Raw genomic sequence first — 21874 nt, 5'->3', positions numbered from 1 at the left:
CCCTGAAGCCCTGATGGAAAAATGATTTAACTGTGCTGTTTTCCCAGAGCCTGTGAACCTGTGCGTGTGTGTCCTTTGCTGTCCTTCATTTTCAAATGACTTGAACATTGCTTCAATCATAAATTCAAAAAGAAAAGAAAATAGATGAATAGAAAAAGGGAGGAAAAGAAGAAAGGAACTTTATAATTACAGTGTTAGTTAGTGAAGTCTGCATTCTGCCTGAGCTTTTTTGGTATCTTTACCCATGATCTCTGGTCTTGTGTGAGCCTCAGTTTGTTTCATTTACTGTTAGTGTGTTGCTCTGTGCTATGACCAGGAAAACTCCCAGCAAGGAAACACATCCATCATAGTTGATCAGGGAGGAGAAAAATCATTCAGTTTGAGCAGCCTTTCACAGATATAAATATGAATTTGATGAGCTCTGTGCCAGGAGAAAATGTTTATAATCTTTGATAGACAAAATTCATGTCACACAACACTAGAGGACGATTAAATAAACCATCTATAGTCACACAATACACTAAATACCTGCGGCTGTCCTCAAAGGATCTGGACATTGTTCACCGTGCACTGAGCACAGCATGCTGTAGGTTTCAGATTATGAAGGTTCACAAAAAAAAGATACTAAACCAAACTGCAGAGCTATCATTCATTGTTCATCACAGCGTCTACAAAGTTATCATGACACACTCCTCTTCTTTCTCTAATCTAATGGTGCCCGCCATCTGAGTGACTCAGCAGTAGCAGTAAATCAAAATGACAAAAGTTGTTAATATGAGTATTGTCTGCCATTGTAGGGTGTTTTTTCCCTAAAATTAGTGTATATATCAAACACATTATAGCATGGGATTCACAAAAACAAGGTGTTGCACCAGGGTTCAGGGTAACTGTGTAACTGTCCATAACACCTACAGTAAATAAAGGCTTTTGTTCATTAAAAAAAAAATCACTTGTTGGCTTGGCAACCATTCTTGGCAGTGACTTGAAATTACTTCAGGTGACTATTGATTGGAATATTTCAACATGTATTATTAGAGTTATTAAGAGCTTATGCTGCAGTGGAGGATTAAAGATCAAAGTTATGTACCAGCACTTCCCATCAAGTTGATGTGACGCTGTGAATATGATGGTCTGTGAGCTAGGTGCACATATGATACGGGGGTTCAGGTCTGTCTTTGAAGCTAGCCCTCATGAATGTGAGGTGTCGTCATCCTGCAGCCATATGGAGCTCAATGTGTTGTCATCCTGAGAGATAGAAGAGGACTCGGTGACTTATCTAAACTTTTAACAAGCACACTCTGGAGAAATCATGAGCTCCCTTTCATCCCTAAACAAATACCTCTCTCACATAACACATGCTTGGGTTTTAGAACATTGTCAGTCAGGTTTTGACACATTGTTTGTGTCTGTGGTATTTGTACAATTGAGTATTTTTCAGTGTGGGAAACTTTCCATCTGTCCTAGCTTTCTGCTCTTGAATTTGTCCAGCTTGTGTTGAGCTTCATGCTGGCACCTTAGGTTACAAATTGGTTGAGACTAAAGAACAGTCAACTTTGACTTATGAATGTGGTTGAAGTGACAGTTTTGGCAGCTCAGCTATAGGGGAGTAGCAGTAGTCAAGATTAAAGATGATAGGAGCTTGGAGATGCCAGCTGTAGGTTGTGTAAGATCACACTTGGCAGTCTGGCCTGGACTCACTGTCATGTTGTCAGCTGTGATGGAAAGGTCTGGAAGAAGACAAAACTCATGGGAAAATAGCAGCTCAGTGTTGGCAGTCCTTGCCAAGCTTCAGCTCAGCTCAAAATGTCACAGGAAATCCCCCCTAAATATATATATATATATATAAAACCATAATATAACAATAGCCATAATCACAAACTGGTTATTCTGGGAGAACTGGGGGAAATCAAACTTGTTTGATTCAACCCACACCATTACCACCATTTACTGTGAAATGTTTGCTCCATGGACATTTTAGTTGTGTTGCCAAATTTTAGTGAAACAGCACCTGAATACATAAGAAAAGTGAAAGAGTAATTCTGTCCATCATGAGACAAAACCTCAGCCTCCTGGTGAATGGATCTTTTTTTCATGAGAATCGATACAATTCTCTTTTTTATCTCCACAATAATTGGGCCCTAAGGGAAGCGTCTCCTTAAACAGGTGCAATATTTGTGAATCGGCAGACATTGTGAGCAAACTGACTGATACGGAGAAATGCGTGACAGCTGTGAACAAATCTTTGGATTGGAAATGTCACTTTGATAGGAGCATTTGACACAATTTGTGACAAATGCTTTGTGTTCAAATTAGATGTTTTGGGGCTTTAATACCTGGAATATGATCAGGGAATACCTGCATGACCACTTTAGAAAGTTGTACTCTGACCTTTAACATCATTGCTGCCACTCTTCACCCCTCTTCCTGTCAGTGATAATTTTTTCCCGCACCTCATAACAATTTCCAAAATCCTCTCTCACTGACTCACATATTCTCTGTTCTGCACGTTCACACACTCCTGCTCAGATGCTCAGTTACAAGCATCGAAGAAAAACATGGCAGTCTCACAGGCACACAAATGTAAAACAGGCTCCCTTGCTACCATCATGTTTGTAAGTCTTAAAGAGAAGGAGAAAAAACCCTTCTGCTTTAAAATGGAGATGAATACCTTCCCATACATTTAAATTACTTTCCCAATCTACTATCAGCGTTTTGATTAGCGTCCCTGTCAGCTTTATGATTATGATGCCGATTATGGTGATCATAACTGTTGTGATGATAGTGATGATTGTGTTTGTGATTACTCCGTTTATTGACTGTGGCCATGTCACAGGCGCAGTTTTTCATTCTCTTAGCTCATTCAGATGTGAATATGTTGTCAGGAGGAGAGAACTGGTCCACACCTTTTTCCACAGACAGAGCAGGAGAGCTCAATCTACTGAGGATGAGTCCTGTCCAGTCAAAATAAATAACAAACAGGGTTTTGTTTTTTAGTCAACAAACATTATTTTTTAGGCACTGAGTTTTTGGTTTTTGGTATATCCAGCACATACCACAGTAAGGTAAGGCAGGTGTATTACATCTTTATGCTGCAGTATACTCTACATTTACCATCAAGCTTATTCTTCACTGCAGAGGGAGTGATTCAGAAACTCAGAGCACCTGAAGAGAGAGAGAGAGTGTGTGTTCAGCTCCTTTACAGAAAGTCTTCCTTTTGTTTCACATGAATTTGGTGTAAATAACTAATAAGTGCATTCCTCTAAGAAAGGATGTGTACACTCACACAAGTACAGAAAGGTTAAGGCCTGTAATCACAGCAATAACTTGTGGAGAAGAAAAAAACAGTAGGAAAACAAAGAGTGGGGGAAATCCAGTAAATGCTGTGTCTGTATGCAGAAGCTCAAATCTCATTAACTGCAATTAGGAACAGATTGAAAGAAACAGAGGATGTGAGGAAGAAAAGATGACATGATAAATAGATGCATTTTTGTTGTCAGTTGGCTTTTCTAGAAGGGAAATAGAAGAAATCACTTGAATGGTAAAATATGACAGCCATGACAGCTAGCTGTGGAAATATGAGTGTAATTGTCTTCTTCTTCTGTGTTGGTGAATATGGTTACTTTCCTAAAGAAACACAATGAATAGAGGATTTATTTTTTTTTACATCATGCATTCTCTGTAGATCTTATTGACGAAGACTTTGCAGATCAGCCCACCTGACAAGTCGACACAGCACGTTGCAGTCCTTGTATTGAATGGCAAAGCGGCTGTTTATGTATTTGAATGATGCAGATCCTGTTCAATATTCACAGCAGCTCTCTAAACACAGAAGACCTCACAGAACAACTCCTGACTCCTACAGCTTCAACCAAACAAATCTGCATTTACAGCAGGGCTTCTTAGAAATGTTATTAAGCTCCTCCATCACTAGGACGGAAATCACTGTTTCAACTGTCTGACAGGAAGAGTGTGCGAGGGGTGCTGGAGTTCCTTAACTGTTTTTCACATCTCAATCCAAAGATTTTGTGAAGAGCTTTAAGCAGGGATGAGCCACTGAGTGCTCCTCAGAGGAGTCTCCATTGTTTAAAGGGAGTGAATCGCTTCTGCCCACACTGTATACTTTTTAACATGAATGTCATGTTTTCAGTCTAATTACACTGATGTTGTAATTACACAGCGAGAAAAGGGGTTTAAATAGAAACACCAGGGCTGACTGGATGGATCTAAGTGGATATGAAATGGTGAATAAGCCACTGAACTCCACTGCTGCAGAGTGTGGAAATATAAGGTTTTCAAGAGAGCAGCTGGGGAGGCTCAAGTTGATGGTGCGTGTAAAAGCACCTCCTCTGGAGCACGGCTGAAAGATGCCTGACTGGTCTCATATTGTGGTTCGGAACTGGGAAGAGAGAGATCTCACAGTAAGAGCTTTTACCGACCCCACCAAGTTCACATTCACTGTTTAAAGATCATGCAAATTTCAGTATAATTACCATCATGAATAAGGAACTAGCACATGGATTTTCAGATTAGTCTGTGGACTCTGCCAGCTGGAGAAAGTTTTTAAAAAGTTCCAGGGTGGCCAGTCTGGGTCGGTCCACTGTTTGCTCCACATCAGATGAGGATTATTGTCCTAAAAGTAGACAACTACATAATAGAATGGATGGAGTGGTAATGGTGCAGTGCATTAGTAACCTAAAGGTTCAATTTTTAGGAGTTTAACCAAAGTAATAACATATGCATTTCCTTATAAATGAGAAGAAGAATGGGTTCAGTGTGTAATCAGGGACGGTTGCTGATCTCCATCTCACCTATAAAGGGTAAGATAAGCTTCCATCAAACAGTGAAAGGAGAGGGGGAGCACTTCTCCCAGGAGGCCTCATTAAAACTGATTATACTGCTTTTATTAAATGAGACTAAAGAAGAAAGACTTTTCTGTATGTCGTTTGTATGACTGAGATTGGAGTAATAGTCATAGGGTACCCCCTCTCAGTACCATTATGCTGCATTGAGAATCTGATAGAATATAATAATTTTACAAGAACCATCGAATCAACCCCTGCAGAGTGAGCACATCTTCCAGCCAATCAGTGCAGCTGGAAGGGCCGATCCCCATGTGGGCTTGTTAGGGACCTGTTGTTGTTTATTTGTCGACCGACAGCTGAGATAACAGCAGGTTAGTGTGACAGCACCTTCAGCCTCTGTGTGCTTCTTTCTGAATTGGTCTGGTGCGGTGTGGCAAAATATAGTTCAATAATATGGTCGCACTCATCTTCTCCAAACACTGATAGGGCTGAGCACATATTAACACCCAATCAGATCTCTTCCTATTCAAACAGTTTTCACCTGGGCTGCATCACTGCCAAGTAAAACCATATATATATTTTTAAGGGATTATAATCTGGACTATAAGTGTGATTTGACTGTGATTTATATCTTTCATGTAGCATACTGACTGCTATGATTCTTGTCAGTACCTGACCTTTATTTTGAAGGATTAATTAATAAGCTGTACAGAGAAAACTTCAACCAGTGTAACATAAAGTACCACATTCTGTTTTCACAACCTAAGCTAAAATGATAGAAAGGAGCCTTGAAAAAATGTTGACAGAACAATAAAAACTGTCTTCATCCTCAGGTATGAAAGGGATCTACTGCATTGTTTGTGCAAGCTTTAGTTCTGATGGAGCGTTGCTTATTGAGATGTATGTCAGCTGTATCTAACCTCAAGTTGCAGTTCTGTTAAAAGAAATCCACTTCTGCATCTGCTTCGCCTCTGTTCCTCTCTCTCCTCCTTGTCTGTGGTTTTTATCCCGCATTCGCTTTTCTAATTCTTTCTCCTCCTTGTTTTCCTACATCAGCACCTTTCCCTTGTTTCTCTTTGTTTCCCCCACTGACTGTTCCTGAGTAAGCCATTTAAACTCCCCAGAGACTGTGTGAAATTAGTTCCTGGCTGCTGGGGGTCGTACAGCTTTGTGTGTGAGTGTGAGTAGTTGCTACACTTTACTACCAACTTTGATCAGGCGTAATGCAGATGGCTTTTATCTGTTGTCTTAGTAAGATAGTGGATGGAGAAAGAGTAGAATATTTGTCCACAGTGCTATCATCTTTCTTCCCCCATAAAGCAGCAGCAGTGCTGTTTGTGTAGAATCATTATTGTGTGTGTGACTATGAAGGCTGTTGCCATAGTCAAGTTGTCTTGCTGTGGGTCAGACCTTGACTTTTGCACTATGCAGTGTTGTTTTCTTGTACAAGATTTGCCCTTTGGTGATAAATATGGAAATCAATGTGTTTCTGCATACTTTTGTGCAGCTTTAAAGTTTTGATGGTGTTTATTAAACACACCAAATGCCTCCAGCACTTTTTAAAATAAAGCTTAAAATTGGAAAGCAGAGTTTTTTTGTTTTTTTTTGGAGGGGGGTTTGGAGGGAGAGATCCTTAAAACAAAACTTGCAAACTTGGCATATAAGGCAATGCATGAGCAGATATACAGTGGATTTGCTACTAAAGTTGGTCAGTTATCATAAACAGAAAATATTAGTGTTCCTGTCATTGTCACTGGTGTTTGTGTGAGGACATGAAACACATGACAAAGCTCAAACATCACTGTCTAGATTCTACATTCTACCACTTTTACTGAAGCTATGGTTTGGTTGACCACCAGGAAGACCCCAACATTAACCCATGACAAATGGTTTGTCTGTGTCACACACAGTGAACAGCATAGTGTGACAGTTTGTCTGGGGATGAGTGTGGATGATTTTTGTCTACAGTTTCTGACTTATATACACAGGCCTTAGAGACAGGTAAGCATCAGCACTAAGACACACACACATGCTGGTTACATCCGAAATTTCTGCTTCCGTTTACACTGCAAACAGACAGGTGAGGAAGTCAGTGGAGACTGAGGAAGAGCAAGAAAACAAGCTGGGGGAGGAGCAAACTGCAAACTTAACAAAGGGATCTGAGGTGGAGGAAGGAGCAGAGGCGGAGGGGATGAGGATTAAACAGGACAGAGTAATGCACTTGGAGTAAAGAAAGGACATTTATCTCTCTGTCCTCCTGAGCTCTTCCCTTGTTTCCCCAGTGGAGCAGACAGATAAGAGAGCCTGTGTATGATTGGCTTAACACAGGGCCCGTTGCCACTGCTGTGCTATCACCGTGGGATACCGACGGGAGCTGAGGGATTCTGTCAGATAGAATGGTATTTAAAAAGATTGGATAGTTTTATACAGGAAGTTAGCTGGCTGAATGTAAATCAGTGTATTTGAATTCTGTGCGCAAACTTTGCCAGAACAAGAACTGCCCAAAATACACAGCTGTAAGCCTGCTATCAGGGTCGCTTTCACACTCTTTTTGCATAATTTCCTCCACTTTTCATGCTTTTTCACAGACACAATAGATCTCTGTTTATGGTGCTAACACTCCCTGCGAGAGACAACCAGTTTTCTATATGAATATATTATGACATTCAATCATAGCTGTCTTTCGCATTCTTTCTTCATTTAGATACCCATTTTGCAGCTCATAAATGCAAATATATGGATTCAGTTACAGCACATGTGCTATTTTTTCTTCTTTTTTTTTACAATAGGTTTCCTCTAATGTGACAAAATTGAAGATCTACCCACCCACTTCGATAACCAAAAAAAGGGAAAGCGAGACTCTCAGCTGCCTCAAATGTTCAGCTGTTAGTGCTAAATATCACTCTTTGCACCATTTTCACATAAATTATTCAGCTGTGGGCATTTAGATGCAACGTAAACAACACTTCCACAACACAACAGAGGCAGGTGGGCTATTAACAGTTTACATTTTTTATTCGAAAAAAATATATATCCTGTGCAGCAATGATGTTACAGGCAGCAGCTGTCATAACCAGAAAAGCAGTGAAAATGAAAACGAGATGTTCACAGAAAGGTGTTGAGAGATGTTATTCCAGGAGCAGATGAGGAAAGCGACTCTTTGATTCTCACACCGAGTGGAGTTTACGGAGGCATAGCAGACTGCAGCAGAGTCGGTTTTTACCATTATCTCACTTATGGCTGCACAGTCACATGAAACACGACTTCACACACAAAAACACATTCTGACACACTGACTGACCGGCAGTCAAGTGCTGCAGTTGAAAAGATAAGAAACAATACTTTCTTTATGTTCCTTTTGCCACCTGTTTCCTCAACCAGTCAAACAGCCAGAGGCAGCAACCAGGTTAATCTACTGACATGCAGTCCAATCTAATATTTTCTGCGCTTTTATGTATCTCCACCTTTAGATGTAGCTCTACATTGACCTCGATACACCTGAAAATTTGGTGAAGCAACACTGCTCTGACAGTTAAGGAGACATGGGAACAGTTAGTAACACGAGTCATAGCTAGGTGTGTGGAGAAAACACAAAGTGTCTCAGACTGGGTGTGTTTTTTCCTCCTTGTCAGTTTCTTTCAGCCTCAGCCTTGATCCTGTTCTCCTCAGTCCTCCCTCTGTCACCATGTTTAACTTGAACGTGTGGCTCAGCTTCTTTCCCTTTATCCTTGTCACTCACTGCCTTCCACCAGCTTTAAATGTTATTACACACAGCCTGACAAAGAGATCATGTTTGAAATTCAGATGTCATTCTATTAGTGCCACCAGGAAAATATGCAAACAGCATAAATGCTTTCTTTGGGTTTTGAACAGTTGGTCAGCCAAAACTAGTAAATATGATGACATCACTACTGGGAATTTGTGTCATATTTCCACAAACACTCTGAAGACTAAACAAATATTTGATTAAGTGAAAAATTGTTCAGAGAAGAGACAAACATGGGATAGAGGAGCCAGGTTTAGAAGAACAAAACATAAACCTTGAAGGGAAGAAGACTTCCAGGAACCAAAGGGAATAAAACAACAAAACTGATCTAAAAACAAACACTATGACATGAGGAACATAGGCAAATTAATAAAGACAGAGGAGCAAATACACAAGGGAGGAGAGAGTAATGAGAAACAGATGAAACAAACCAGGGCGGTGTGCTTACAAACAAGGAGAGGAGCTGATGGTTTTACCTCTTCTCAGAAACACAGAAACACAAAATGACTAACATGAAGCATAAGAGAAGTTAAGTATCAGTAATAAATTAGTGTTGTGTAACTTTTTTTGCTACTTTTGTGTTACTGGTACATGTGTGTTCTTACATCTCCTGACATATTCACTCAAATGTGTGACCCACGTTACGTCTCTCCTGCTGTTTAAAAGTCTAAAACATGCTTTTCTCCAGCCATGCATCGCAATGCTTTTCTGAGAGAAATGCCAACACATCAGCACTGATAACCATCTGTTGGATGCACACGTTCCATCTTTAACACCCTCCCCTATGCTGCAAGTTTCCAGCTGGTGAGGCGAGAAAGTAAGGAGGGCTACATCAGTACTTATAATGTCCATGAAACACTGTCTGTACAGTGCAGCCTATGGGTGCTTTTAAAGCAGTTGAAATTTGTCTCCATCTATATTCTCAAAAAGCATGATTAAAATTTCCATTTCCTGGTGTGAACACAAAGTGCACAGTGAAACGGAAAAGAGACAATCTTTTTATCCTCATTTTCTTCATTAGCTGACTTCCAGCTCTGCTTTGTACTACTAGTTCTCTTTGTGCACATTTTTTTTTCTTTGGTTCATTGCAAAGATTGCAGTGGATCTGCAAAATGCCCTGACAACCATTTGTTTTGATCCTAACCTTTTTTTTCCTGTACTAATTCTCTCTTCTTGTCGCCTTCCTTCTCCTGCTTGAAACCTGCTTTTTTCTCAGCAGGTATGTGCAAAGATTGCAGTTTCTCAGAGCTCCATTCTTCTCCTTTGTCCTTTCTCGTCCTTTGTTTCTTCAAACTCTCACTTCTCCTGCTCTCAGTATGCTTTTTTTAGTTAAACTAACTCTTCTCGCTCCTTTCCGCTACTCCCCTCCTCTAACAATTGATTGATTCGTATGTTCAATATCCTGAAACTTAAAAAACTAAAAGGGAAAAAAATGAACAAACCGAACTAACTAACCAAGTTTGACGAGGTTATTGGGGAAAAAATGTGATAATTCTGTGACAAGATTGAAGATTTTGTTGAAAAACAGACTGTTCTGTCAAGGTTCTTCCCTCATTAACGGGAAAAGAAAGGACAGAATGAAGAGGCAGCAGGTTTTTGATGTCGGCTTGGAGCCATACTGTTCGGTTTCTGGATCTATGGGGGTATGTGTTCAGCAGTGAGGAAGGAAAAGGAGGAGAGAGGTGATGAATGAGGGAGGCTATAAAAATAGAAAGCCAAGGGGAAAAAAGAGGGAAGTAAGCAGAAAGAAGAGAAGCTGTTTTGTCTCACTTTAGCGTAGCTGGAGTGGATGTGAGTGCACATGTTAGTTGTACGTGGTTAGTTACATACTTACACAACTTTACAACCTAGGCAGAAATTGTTACAATGATCAAGAATGTTTAGTATTATTAGTGTGTGTGTGTGTCAGTAAGAGACAGCAGCCAGTAAAGTTGATGAAGTCTTAATTTGAGTTTGTTTAGGTTTCCTCAAAAGCAGGTACAACAATGCATGTTGTACCTCTGTCTGTGTGTTTGTGTTCATGTCTGTGTGTGTAGCACCAAATGTAATATTCAGCATTACCCTGTCAATCTTCAGGCAGTAGACATGAATACTGGATAGACTCCACTACAGGTGCTTCACTACAGGAAAGCAAACTCTCCTCTCTTTTCTCCTTTCTCTTTTTCTTGCCTCCCCCTCTATGCGCTCCTCACCCACCTTCTCTCCACTCTGCACAGGTCCTCTTGTCATCACTTTTTTTCCTTCATTAGCCCTCATCTTCTTCTCTGTTGCCTCCTGCTCTGCACCTCCATTAACCTTGTTCTTTCTTTTCCCTACTCATTTGACCCAGTGCATATATTTTTTCTTTTTCCCTGTGTAAGTGCACCGCTCCACTAAAATCCAGGTCGAATGCAAACTAACACAATCAAGGCATTTTACTTATAATAGGAGGACTTTTGAAAAACCTTTGTCAGGAAATCTGACTCTAAAATAAAAAACAGTGAAGGTAAAATCCATCATTCTGCTTCATGAAGTCAGTTTCAGCTCAGTGTGTAGCTAGAAAAGCACTTATTTATTATTTTATTTTCAGAAAACTAGTACTAGTACTAGCCTAGTATTGTACTGTAAGTGTTCTAGGAAATACTGCTGCTGCTGTAAACATCTCTCTTTTCTCCGTTGGTGACATGACAGTTATAATGGTGGAAGCAGATTAGACCACACTCATGTCACTTAGCTCAGTCTAAACTACATGACCTCACACTGCTGCCAGCTGGAGAGCCGGTCATAACATTAAAAGCAAGTATAATTCCTTCAAAGTCACTTAGAAAACTGCTAATCCAAATAATTTGTCAAGTGTGTGACAGTTAATGAGCTTCCATATTAAATGGCTCCTCTTATGGTCAGGAAGTCTTCATAAACCCTAATAATCCTGTTACCTTCATCAGTATAATGGCTTTAACTGCTCTGGTAAAGGCTATAATTACTAATGGTGGTTGATGTGACATCACTTGAGAGGCATGCTTTATAATTTTATGTGCGAGGTGACAAGCTTAAGGTTCTGAGATATTTGTGTTGAGTTGCAAAAATGATCTTGGTTAAAAGTTTGCTGATGTTTTTTTTTGTTTAATAGCATGGTTGATTTAATTTATCAGTATATAGTGTATGGTTTCTCTCTGAGTGTGTGTGGGTGTATGTGTGTGCAGTATCTAAAATATCTTTCACTGTTGAAGCAAAACACTGTATATCCACTGGCCTCCTCTCATGTGCAGAGGCCCAGCGGTACAGTAATCTGTGTATCTCTCTGCCCACAAAGCTCATCTATCAGCTTCACAAGATGCTGATCAGATCTTAGACCAGTGAATGTCTATAAGCAGAATGTAGCCTTAGGAGAGGGAGCTGGTGGAGTGGGAAGAAGGAAGAGGAGCAGCAGGAGGTGGAAGAGGAGAAGGAGGGGTTGGGGGGTGAATTAAGAGACTTTGGGGGAGAAAGGACAAACTAGGGAATGGAATCGGCTCCATTCCAGCACCATGAATAAAATGCATAAAGAACACTGTAAATTTTTAATGCTGTTTAGTTTCCACCAAGAGGCCAGATTTGCATTCTCATCCCCTGATTATGACATCTTCAGTCAGCACTCCAGGCATGGCTCTGCTTATTTTAATGTTAATGTGAGTATTTGCACAAACTCACAATTACCCACTTGTGAGTATAAGCACATGCCGACAAACAAATGTTCAGTGAAGGTTACTTCTTGCTGAGAAAAGTTAATCAGGTTGAAGCCATTGCCACGTTGGGTGAACTACCTTCTACCTTTGTGCTGTCAGAGACTACATGAGCTGCTGCCACCATTTTAATTTCTGACAGTAAGCTGTGCCTTTCTTTGCCTCCCTTTCAACCAATATAGCTCATAATGGACACAGAGCAGTTCAAACATAATGTGTATGCTGGTCAGGGATGGACTTCCCATATGACAACATAAAGAGGCCGCAAATTCTGAGAAGCTAATGCAGACACAGCCTTACTGATTGGACAATGTATTTTGTGTGAATGTGCAAGTGCGTTAAATAGCAATAAAAGATGCTTTTCTTCCCCAGTAACAGTTCATCTACAGCCCTGACTTGCGCTTCTACATCCTAAACAGATATGCAGTCAATTAACCATGATTAAAACAGAGGCCCTGCTAAATAAAGTGCATCATGTACAATGTCACAATAAAAGAACCCCATCTTCACTGACAGCTGTTGTGCTACATTTTAAATAGACTTTAATTGAATTCTGTGAAAAAAATCAATTAAACAGTGCAAATTTCTGCTTAGCACCAAGCTCCAGCAGCGTTTGCAACTTGGGTGACAGACTTAGTTTCTTGTGACACTCAGTGCTGAAAGCTTCAGCGGCACCTCCATCAAAGACGATATGATAATAACGACACGGTTTTATCTCCTCATAATCACTTTAAGAGAGGGTTGAATGACATTGGGGCAGTGTCACGGTGAGCTAAACAGCTAGTTAATGCTTTTGAGATGAGCACACTTAAATATTAATAGGGGTTTTGGGCAAGAAAAGGTCATGCTTGTGACTGGTCTGAATTATAAGAGGGTGAATAGCAACACTGTGAACACTAGCTAATATGAAACAGTGCCAGATCTTCATAGGCAACAGAACCTCAGCGGCGGTCCTCTGCTGGACACAGTGAATGCTGTTATCTGATGAGAACAGATGACACACTTTCTTGTGTACATACAACTCGATGGTAGCTGCAGGTGAGAATGAACTCCAAACAAGTAGCAAATTGAGCAGATGGTACAGAAACCAACAAATGTACTCATAGCACAGGGTTATTCACTGTGAGGCAGTGAAGAGAAAGTCAACATTATGGTCACTAATATGTACTGTTGTAAACATAATGTAAAAAAAACATAAAAAGAATGGGAAGCAGTACCTAGTTTGCTTTGTAGTATACATAAGGGGGATAAATAGATGAAATGTTTTTATATTATACGTATGTCCTGCGGCATCAAATGAAAATTGTTATTCTTAACGGCAATTTAGACATTGCTATAAAGTTTGCTGATTCTTCCGTCATTAACATTCCTTTCACTCATGTCTGTCCTGCACATGCAGACCTCATGCCACTGAGGCTGACCAATCGGAGCTCCTTAGCCTCACTGGTTCCCTGTTATTTGCAGTAATAAATGTGCAAAAACAAACAACACCCCACCTGCTGTTCAATGAGACCTTTAAGGACAGCATAAACACCACAAATTATACAAATTCCAACAAAGCTGGAGAGGCTTTTTTTAGGGTTGGTCGTTCAGTTTGTGTTATTAATATTTTTCACTTACAGATTAGATGCAGATTGCTCTATCTATCTATGAAATACCTGCTTTCCTTTCTTCACATTTTAATGTATAATAAAAAGAAGGTAAATGTATATTTTCTCCTCCTGTCTCTATTACATAAACTTCCTCACCCCTCTCTTTTTTCTTGCTTATGCCGTGCTGCTGCTCTGCCTGTACAATTTGCCCTCAATGTGTTTCAAATTACATGCCACATCAAATAAGGCTATCTCATAAGGCTGCAAGCACGAGTGTGTGTGTGTGTGTGTGTTTGAGTGCTCTGGTATTCTCTACCACCTTCAGAATCAGATTCCTATTAAATGAATCTGTAGAGCTGAGCTCAGTATTCAGTATGAGTAGCACAGGCTTGTAATAGATGTGATAGACACAGCATACTGTGCCATTATCACTGACCTTTCTTTTTCTCTCTTCTCCCCCCCCCCTCTGTCCTCTGCAATCATTTAAAGGAAGCAGAGGTAAGTATCGACACTGTTTTTGTAACTCGATAATATTGTTTTGAAACATGCTGCAGTACCTTCCAGACATTGCAGTGTTTGTCTGACACTTGTTATAAGGCATTGTCGAAGAGCTGGAGAGGTGTTGCTGATTTAAATTCATGGCAGGTTGGGTGGCTGGTCAGGCATAGCGTGGTATAGTTCAGCATATTAAAATCTTGCTGTAATGGTTTCACAGGATTTGTGAGTTTAGCATTAAGTCTCTGTACATATTATCAGAACATAACTTTTAGTATTGTTTAAAAAAAATATTCTCTTCTGGTAATTAGCTCACCTAAACCTTCCAAAACCTTTAGGAACTTTCTTTGAGAGTGGCTCTACCAGAACACCAAACTGAGGATAATGGTGCTAATACATCCACATGCAGGGCTGATCGAGTTGCTCATTTTGCTAGCAATATAACTGTATTAGCTAACATGAGTCATGAAACAAATGTTCATTGCCGAAGAGAAAGAGTGCAAGTCAACAATAAAAAAATGAACTAATCAATTGCTTACCATAAAGCATAAAGTGTTTACCATCTTTATGCTTTTGTTATTATCAAAAAATACATTCAGTGAGAGTTCACTTACGGCCGAGGAAGTCATCTACTGTAAATAGAAATGCAGTCAGAGTCATGTCAGAGCTCTGCAAACATCAAAGCTTAAGAGAGATGGACATGGGATATGAGGCAATAAAAGAAGTGAGGACATGAGTTAAATAAGCACCTTGGGGAAAAGCTAATTAGGTTTCATCTCATTTCAAACTTGGTTGGCTCAAACGTTGTTGTCATTAATAGAACTGAACGTTTCCTCTGGACTGTTTTCTGTGAGGGCCTCAGTTCACAGCTCCCCTCCTCTCTCTCTCTCCCTTTTATTCAATAATAAAGCAGAAAGATATCCTACTTTCAGACACAGCAGGTTTTCTCTGCCTGGTTCACATAGTGTCACTGACACAGGCTCACTCCCTGCTGACACACATATGGCTCACTGTAGGTATTACTTTAGCTGCAGACACCACCTCTATGTCTATTGTGATGTCTGTGTGTGCCTGTGTGCACGTATGTCTGGGTGCATGTGTGTGTGTGTCTGTGTGTGTTACACTTGTGGATACATTCTGTGATTGTAGTCCTCATAGATACATTTAACTCGTAGTGTTATATGAAACTTTAGTCAAAGTGTTCCCCTAAAAGTTCCCTATAAATATATTTATACAATGTTGTTTAAATATTAAATTAAGTATTATCTACTGAAATATTTATACTTTTTATATAATGCCTACAAAAATGTGAGAATAAACACCTATATGTGTAATTTGCCTCGTTATGGAGGCAAAATAACACAAACCCTCAGAATTTACCACTGCATGCAAAAAAACCCTTTATATTTCCAGCTGTTTCACTGAAACAGAGAATGCACTGAGAAATGCACTTTTATCTAATAGTTACTCTTAACCAGTACATCCACCTGTATGTGTAGCAGCATTTCAGCTGTGTCTCTTCTGGCAGTGGGGGGGTTTTAATTGGTCGCACAGAAAAAGGTGCCTCTAACTGGGTGGGAATCTGTTCTCAATGTGGAGCCACTGAATCAAAGACTATTTGATTTAACAAATGCAAATCTCCTCTCGGCTGAGTCCACTAGCTAGAGTACACCTGTTTTTATTTTTATTTTAATCCATTCACTTGATGAGGTTTTTATAGCTCTGACTCTGAGTAAATCAGAGTGGTGTGTGCTCTTCAAATGCGAACAGCAGCTGCCAAAACACAACACATCACATCTCTCTCAACAACTACGACGCTGTTTTCCAGTGTGAAAAACCCTGTTGACCTTGACATTAAATGTTTTTGTCCTAGTTCAACACCTCTCACACTCTACTTTACTCCCCAGTGTGGCTCCTGCAGGTTTCTCTGTGTGTTTGTGCCCTATTTAAACCTGAAACAAGCAGCTACCTTTCTGTATCTTTTCATTTTCAACTGCCATCATTATTTTTTTACTTAAAGTATGAAACCAAAAAGGAAGAAGGAGAATGAGAACAGGATTTCTCAGCAGTTCGTTTTAGTATTTGGGCTGTTCACTCCAATGATATTCTCTGCACGGTTGCTTTTTTTTTATATATATAACCCAGTTTCTTGTGTTGTGTTTCCACTCAGGATGACTACTTCAAAAGCTGGGCTCCTGCCAAGTCTCTTGATCAAGGTGAGTCTTGTTTGATTATGAATTGTGGTATTAATGTGCACTGCATGTGGGACTATGGGGTGTCCAAACATCAGTACTGACAGAGTACCAGCGATAAATGTATCTATGAATGTGAATCATCAAGGACTCTTCAGGAGGAGTTTAAGTAATGGAATCAAAAGCTTTGTATACTTGATTTATGTTCACATCATACATCCTTCAGTCTCTGCTTTAATGGCACAGTTTTACAGCAGATGTATTAGAAGGACTCCAAATGAACTGATTGCAGTGTTCAGTGAGCTGCTGCCAAAAATTCAATCCTCTTGTTGTGAAGACATAAATCTGTTTCTACTCTTTCTTTTGTGGAAGAAAAGTCTTCATAATCTAAATCTGTAAATCTTTGAATGAGCACTGCCCAGGAAGTCGATGTAATGTCCTCTGCAGTGGAAACACACCTTTGTGTGTGTGTGTGTTGCTGCTTTTTTCACTGTATGTGCTGCTTATGGACTTACTATGGCAATAATGCCAAGTCCACTTTATCAATCACACTCAAGTGTGTAATGCTCTAAGACCCTCAGTAACTCTTGAGTAAACTCAATTATAACAAACACCATTCGCTCGCTTTCACACTCTTACCCTCATGCACACACACATACACACACACACAGTTTTGGTGGCAGGGTGAGGGGTTAATTGGACCGCCGCATACCAGACCTTAAATCTTCCTACCACTCAGTCTGTTCTGTTCTGTGTTGGCTTGGTTTTGCATATCTAGCACAGTAACTGTAACTCTTCAGGGAAAGACTTGCTGAGTGGGTTTATCTGGGCCAGCTCCTAGTGGAAACCAAGCCTAATGAGAACAGCCTCGCCCCGGTGCATCGAATTCTGGTTATTCTCTCTCACTTTCTCAGAGATGACTAAAAACAAAAGGTAAACAGAGCTGCATTCCTCCAACCAGGGAATAAATACCTACAGTAAGATACTGGACAAATCCTCTGTGTCCAAATCCAGGAAGAACATGGCACAGTTTCAAAGCTAAAAGAATTATCAACTAAAAACAAAAGCTACTGTGAGCTGACACCTGCGTGTCACACTGCATGCAGAGGCACCAGGTCTGATTTCCATAAGATCATGTATTGAGGCTGTCAGCTGTACACCCTTTATTTATCTCTCACAGAATTAGGCCAGATACACAGACAGAGTGTGACTAAAAGGGAAGGACGTTCAGCAGTTGATTAAATTTATGCTACACACACACACACACACACACTCCCCAGGACGTCACTGCTCATTTACATCTGATGTCTAGTGATTACAACTTGGATTTCATTTTCATATGTACAGCAATTTGTTCACATACGTATATCTCTACAATCACATCCAATGTGTCAACAAACATGGTGCATAAATTGTCTGACTGCTTGTATTCGTAGCCCCAGCAGAGATTTTTAAGCTGTTTCCAGAGATTCTGAGATATCAGTAATTACTTTATGAAGTATGAAGCCTTATCATAACAGATGGAAGCAGCAGTTATGCAACAAAATTACAGCTGAAGTTGAAATTAACCCAAGTTTTAATTTAATAGCGGCAGGAGACAGTTAATTTAAAACATCTTTGTAGCAACCATTTAAAGTTCCCATTAAATCCAAGTAGATTTTGCTGTTTTTATCTGATTATATACTGTAGCTGCAGTGCAGGGAACCACAAGATGGGGATCCATAGAATTTTTAATATTTGAGAAAATACCTCATAGCACGACTTGTTAGGTGGGATAATGTTTGACGTCCCAAAAAAACGCTGATCTCCCATTAGGAATTTGTTAATAAAAACCTTTTTTAACTGAAAGGCTTTACAATCATCAGTGGAGGACCTAGGCATACGATTGACTGTAATTGTGGATTGTCCCATACCAGTGTGACTTGGTTACAGGAACACTGGCAGAGCTGATTAGGAAGGGTGGACGTTGTTGGCTCCGGTGTCAGGAGCTGAACATACAGGACAAACTGGTCTTCTTAGATCTTTGTTTTCACAGAAAAGCAAAGCGGAGTGGAAAAAGCACCCATTAAACGCTTTATGGGAACTTTATCAGTCACATCCTGCAGTACTTATTACAATTTGTCAGAACTGTTATAAAAACGTGCTTCTTACGCAGACATTTTTCAGCATTCACAAAGGCCACACACACTCCTTGTATGTGAGTAACTAATTTTTTGACAGTTGTTAGTGAGGTGATAGTTCTGTGCTTTTATCCAGAGTTAGCCTTGTGCCAGTTAAATGGAGCCTAAAAGCACTTCCTCAGTCTGTGATGCTGCACTTCAGCTGCAACACGGCTGCTGCAGAGCTCAGATCACACTGCTCCAATCAAAATGCATTCTGCAGTCACTCCCACACAAACAGCACAGCTGGGAGTAATGGAGAGGAAAACAGTTAGGCAGCAAATAAGTAATAGGAACCAATCAGGCAATCTGGCCCTCTTTTGGGAACATTTGCTAGTATCACGTGTCTGAAATCACACTGCTGTTAAGTCCAGCATGACAGGATGTTATATACGAGTCATCTACTGTAATGTGATGCACAGTCGTCAATTAGCAAACAAGATGGACTCTTTGACAATTCGTACTTGTCATTCTCATCAGCTGTATCTAAAAATCAAATAAAAGTTAGGGCCTTTTAGACAAACTGCAAAGATCTAAACCACAACCACAACAGAAAGTGCTTGAAGAGCACCTCAAAATATATGACAGAAATCTGATTTAAATGTGTGATTTAGAACAAAAAAATATTCAAGTGACATGTGTGACTATATCACTCGAGGCCAGTGTTGGCTAGGAAAGAATGTTGACATCACCACCTGCTGATTTCAGATTGACTAATGAGTCACAGGTCGCCCTTGGAGACTAATCAGCACCAGGAATGTGGATAAGGGGAAATCCGGTCCCCTGATTAATCACTCTGCGATTGATGCTCACCTCGGCAGCATCCAATGAATGAAATCAGCAGGATCACAAATGACTTGTTGGTGACGCTGAGCGAGCAGATCCATCTCTGGTAAATCTCTTTTTCAGACTTTTTCTGGCTTTTAATGAGGTCCAGCAGCACACTGGTAGTCAGAGTTTTACCATTCCTGGAATGATAACATCATTGAATGGGATGATCAGGTGATAATAATTTTTTGTAATAAACAGACATTGAATTGGGTGAAAATTCAACTGATAATGACTCTTTAATGGGACGATAGCGATCAGGTGATAAAATATCAATAATGCAACTCAGACAACAGCAGTTAATGGGACACTTAACTGCACTTAAAGAGGGCAATTGGACTGGATGATAATACATTTAATGAGGTGGATGCTGTTAGTGGTGGTGGAAGAGGACCCCAGTAGTTTTAGTGATAACAGCTATAACATCCAAAGCAGATGGCAAAATTCAGAGGTGTAACTGAGTCTTATAGTCTTTTTGAGCACTTTTTAATGGACTAGTTTCAGCAAACTCCTGGATATCAAACAGCTGACATACTTTGCAGTAAAGGAAACCAAAGTCTCTGAACAACTAGTGTTTTCATCAACAGAACCAAAAGTCAATTCTCATACTTACAGAAGTTTGCACCTACAAAGGTCTCTCTTGGCTAAGCATCCTCATGAGGAAGAATCATACACATTTATGTTCTCTGCTAAAGGAAAGTGTAGAGTTAAAAGCTCTTGCAGCTGAAATAAGAACTGGATCATGCCCATTTATTTTTACAACGCTACAGAGTCACATGCAAAGTTTTGAAAAGATTGAAATAGTTTCATTCTTAACATCCTGCACAGGTTATGTTAGTATTTTGCTTCCAGGCAGTTAAATAACCCAATAGAAGTTATATAAAGTGCTGCTCATGCAAAAATATGCATTTATGCAGCAGTGTACCTTAAAATCTGGTTCAGTCTTTCGCCTTTCTCTTTAAACATCACACTCATTTTCACTTATTCATTCTTCCCTCACAGCCCCTTTCAGTTCATAAGCTCTGTGTTTCTGCTCATTGTTTCTCCACAGTTTTCTATTATTTCTGACATATTGAGTTCATCAGATGGAAATTATGTAATGATGAAGAATGGGTGACTGTGAATCCACGAAACCACAATGACGTGAACACACACAAACACACACTGAAAGCCTGAGAGAATGAATTGTTGGCTGTTTTCATGCATATTAGATTAATATTTTAAGATGTTTGGTTATTATTATCACATTCCCCATGTGCACTCATGTGTCTTGTCTTTTATCTCCTTCTTTTGCGCTGCTGGAGATAGACTCATCAACATGTTGTCCCCTTCAGCTCCACTTACACATTGCTTGATCACTTTCGCATTGGACATACACTGTCCCATAGCTCAGTAGTCTTTCCTTTATGTTGGGCAGTACACATTGTCAATTAATTCTTGAAAAATATGATTATACAGATTAATAGATCATTAAGTCTAATTAAAGTGATTTATGTCTAAAACTAATTTGTGTGGTGAACACAGTTTAGTTAAAAATTTCACATACCACTTGTATGTCTCGTGCACATGTTGGAGAATTTTTGCAGTGCCACATGAACTTGTTTCCATGGTGACAGTTCATTGACCTGACAATTTGCCAGTTATGGATGGTTAACCTGTTAGTCCTCTGTACACGCTGTGCTTCAGGCTGTATTCAGCAGCTCTCTAAGGAGGCAGGGTTGTGTGGGTGACACTGGCCTGGGTCCCAGACAGCACAGCTTGCCCTGTAGGTGGATTACACTGACATCTGCTGCACTCACGCCTCAGCTTCATGCTTTTATAATGTGCCAAAACTGACCCAGGACCATGAAGCTTATACCATTAAAACATAATTTCAACTCCTAAATCCCCCAACAGCTTTTGAAAATTCATCTAAGCACCTAACAGTCTTTTTCATTACTGGTTAATGGGAGAATTTGTGGTCAGATTGATATTTTATTCTGACAATGGTACAGTTAGAAAACTTTCAGTGCTGATGTTCTCAAATGTCCGCTTTCAGTTGGAAAACAGTATTTTCTAACATGTCAGGAAATAGAGTGGACCTTGTCTAACAACTCTGTCATTTTAATCTGGTTTTGCCCTGGTCCTCATCAGGACCAGGGCGTCATCAGAACGTGATCCCCCTGTTGTCTATTAGCTTCCACATCTCTGCATTATACAGCCATTGTGGGACCACATTCCTTTCTCAGGGATGGGAGTGTGGCTTTATCTTTCATTCAATTAGCAGTTTTGATGGCACTAAAGACAAGAAAACAGTGGTCAAAAATCGAAAAAAACAGTGTCAGAATCTCCACTGAGGT

General features: G+C 40.0%; 1 protein-coding gene across 1 annotated transcript in view; it reads left to right on the top strand.

Moving 5' to 3' along the window:
• The window catches only part of spock1 (SPARC (osteonectin), cwcv and kazal like domains proteoglycan 1), a 74510-nt gene that overhangs the window by 19991 nt on the left and 32645 nt on the right, over positions 1 to 21874 (top strand). Inside the window, exons 3-4 of the mRNA XM_028416276.1 lie at positions 14351 to 14359; positions 16527 to 16572. Of these exons, the coding sequence (XP_028272077.1) occupies positions 14351 to 14359; positions 16527 to 16572 (55 nt within the window). The remainder of the gene's footprint in view (positions 1 to 14350; positions 14360 to 16526; positions 16573 to 21874) is intronic.

Source organism: Parambassis ranga, chromosome 10, assembly GCF_900634625.1.
Source record: "Parambassis ranga chromosome 10, fParRan2.1, whole genome shotgun sequence".
Classification (NCBI taxonomy): Eukaryota; Metazoa; Chordata; class Actinopteri; family Ambassidae; genus Parambassis; species Parambassis ranga.
The sequence above is the reverse complement of the archived record's forward strand: the minus strand, read 5'-3'. Positions and strand labels throughout refer to the sequence as shown.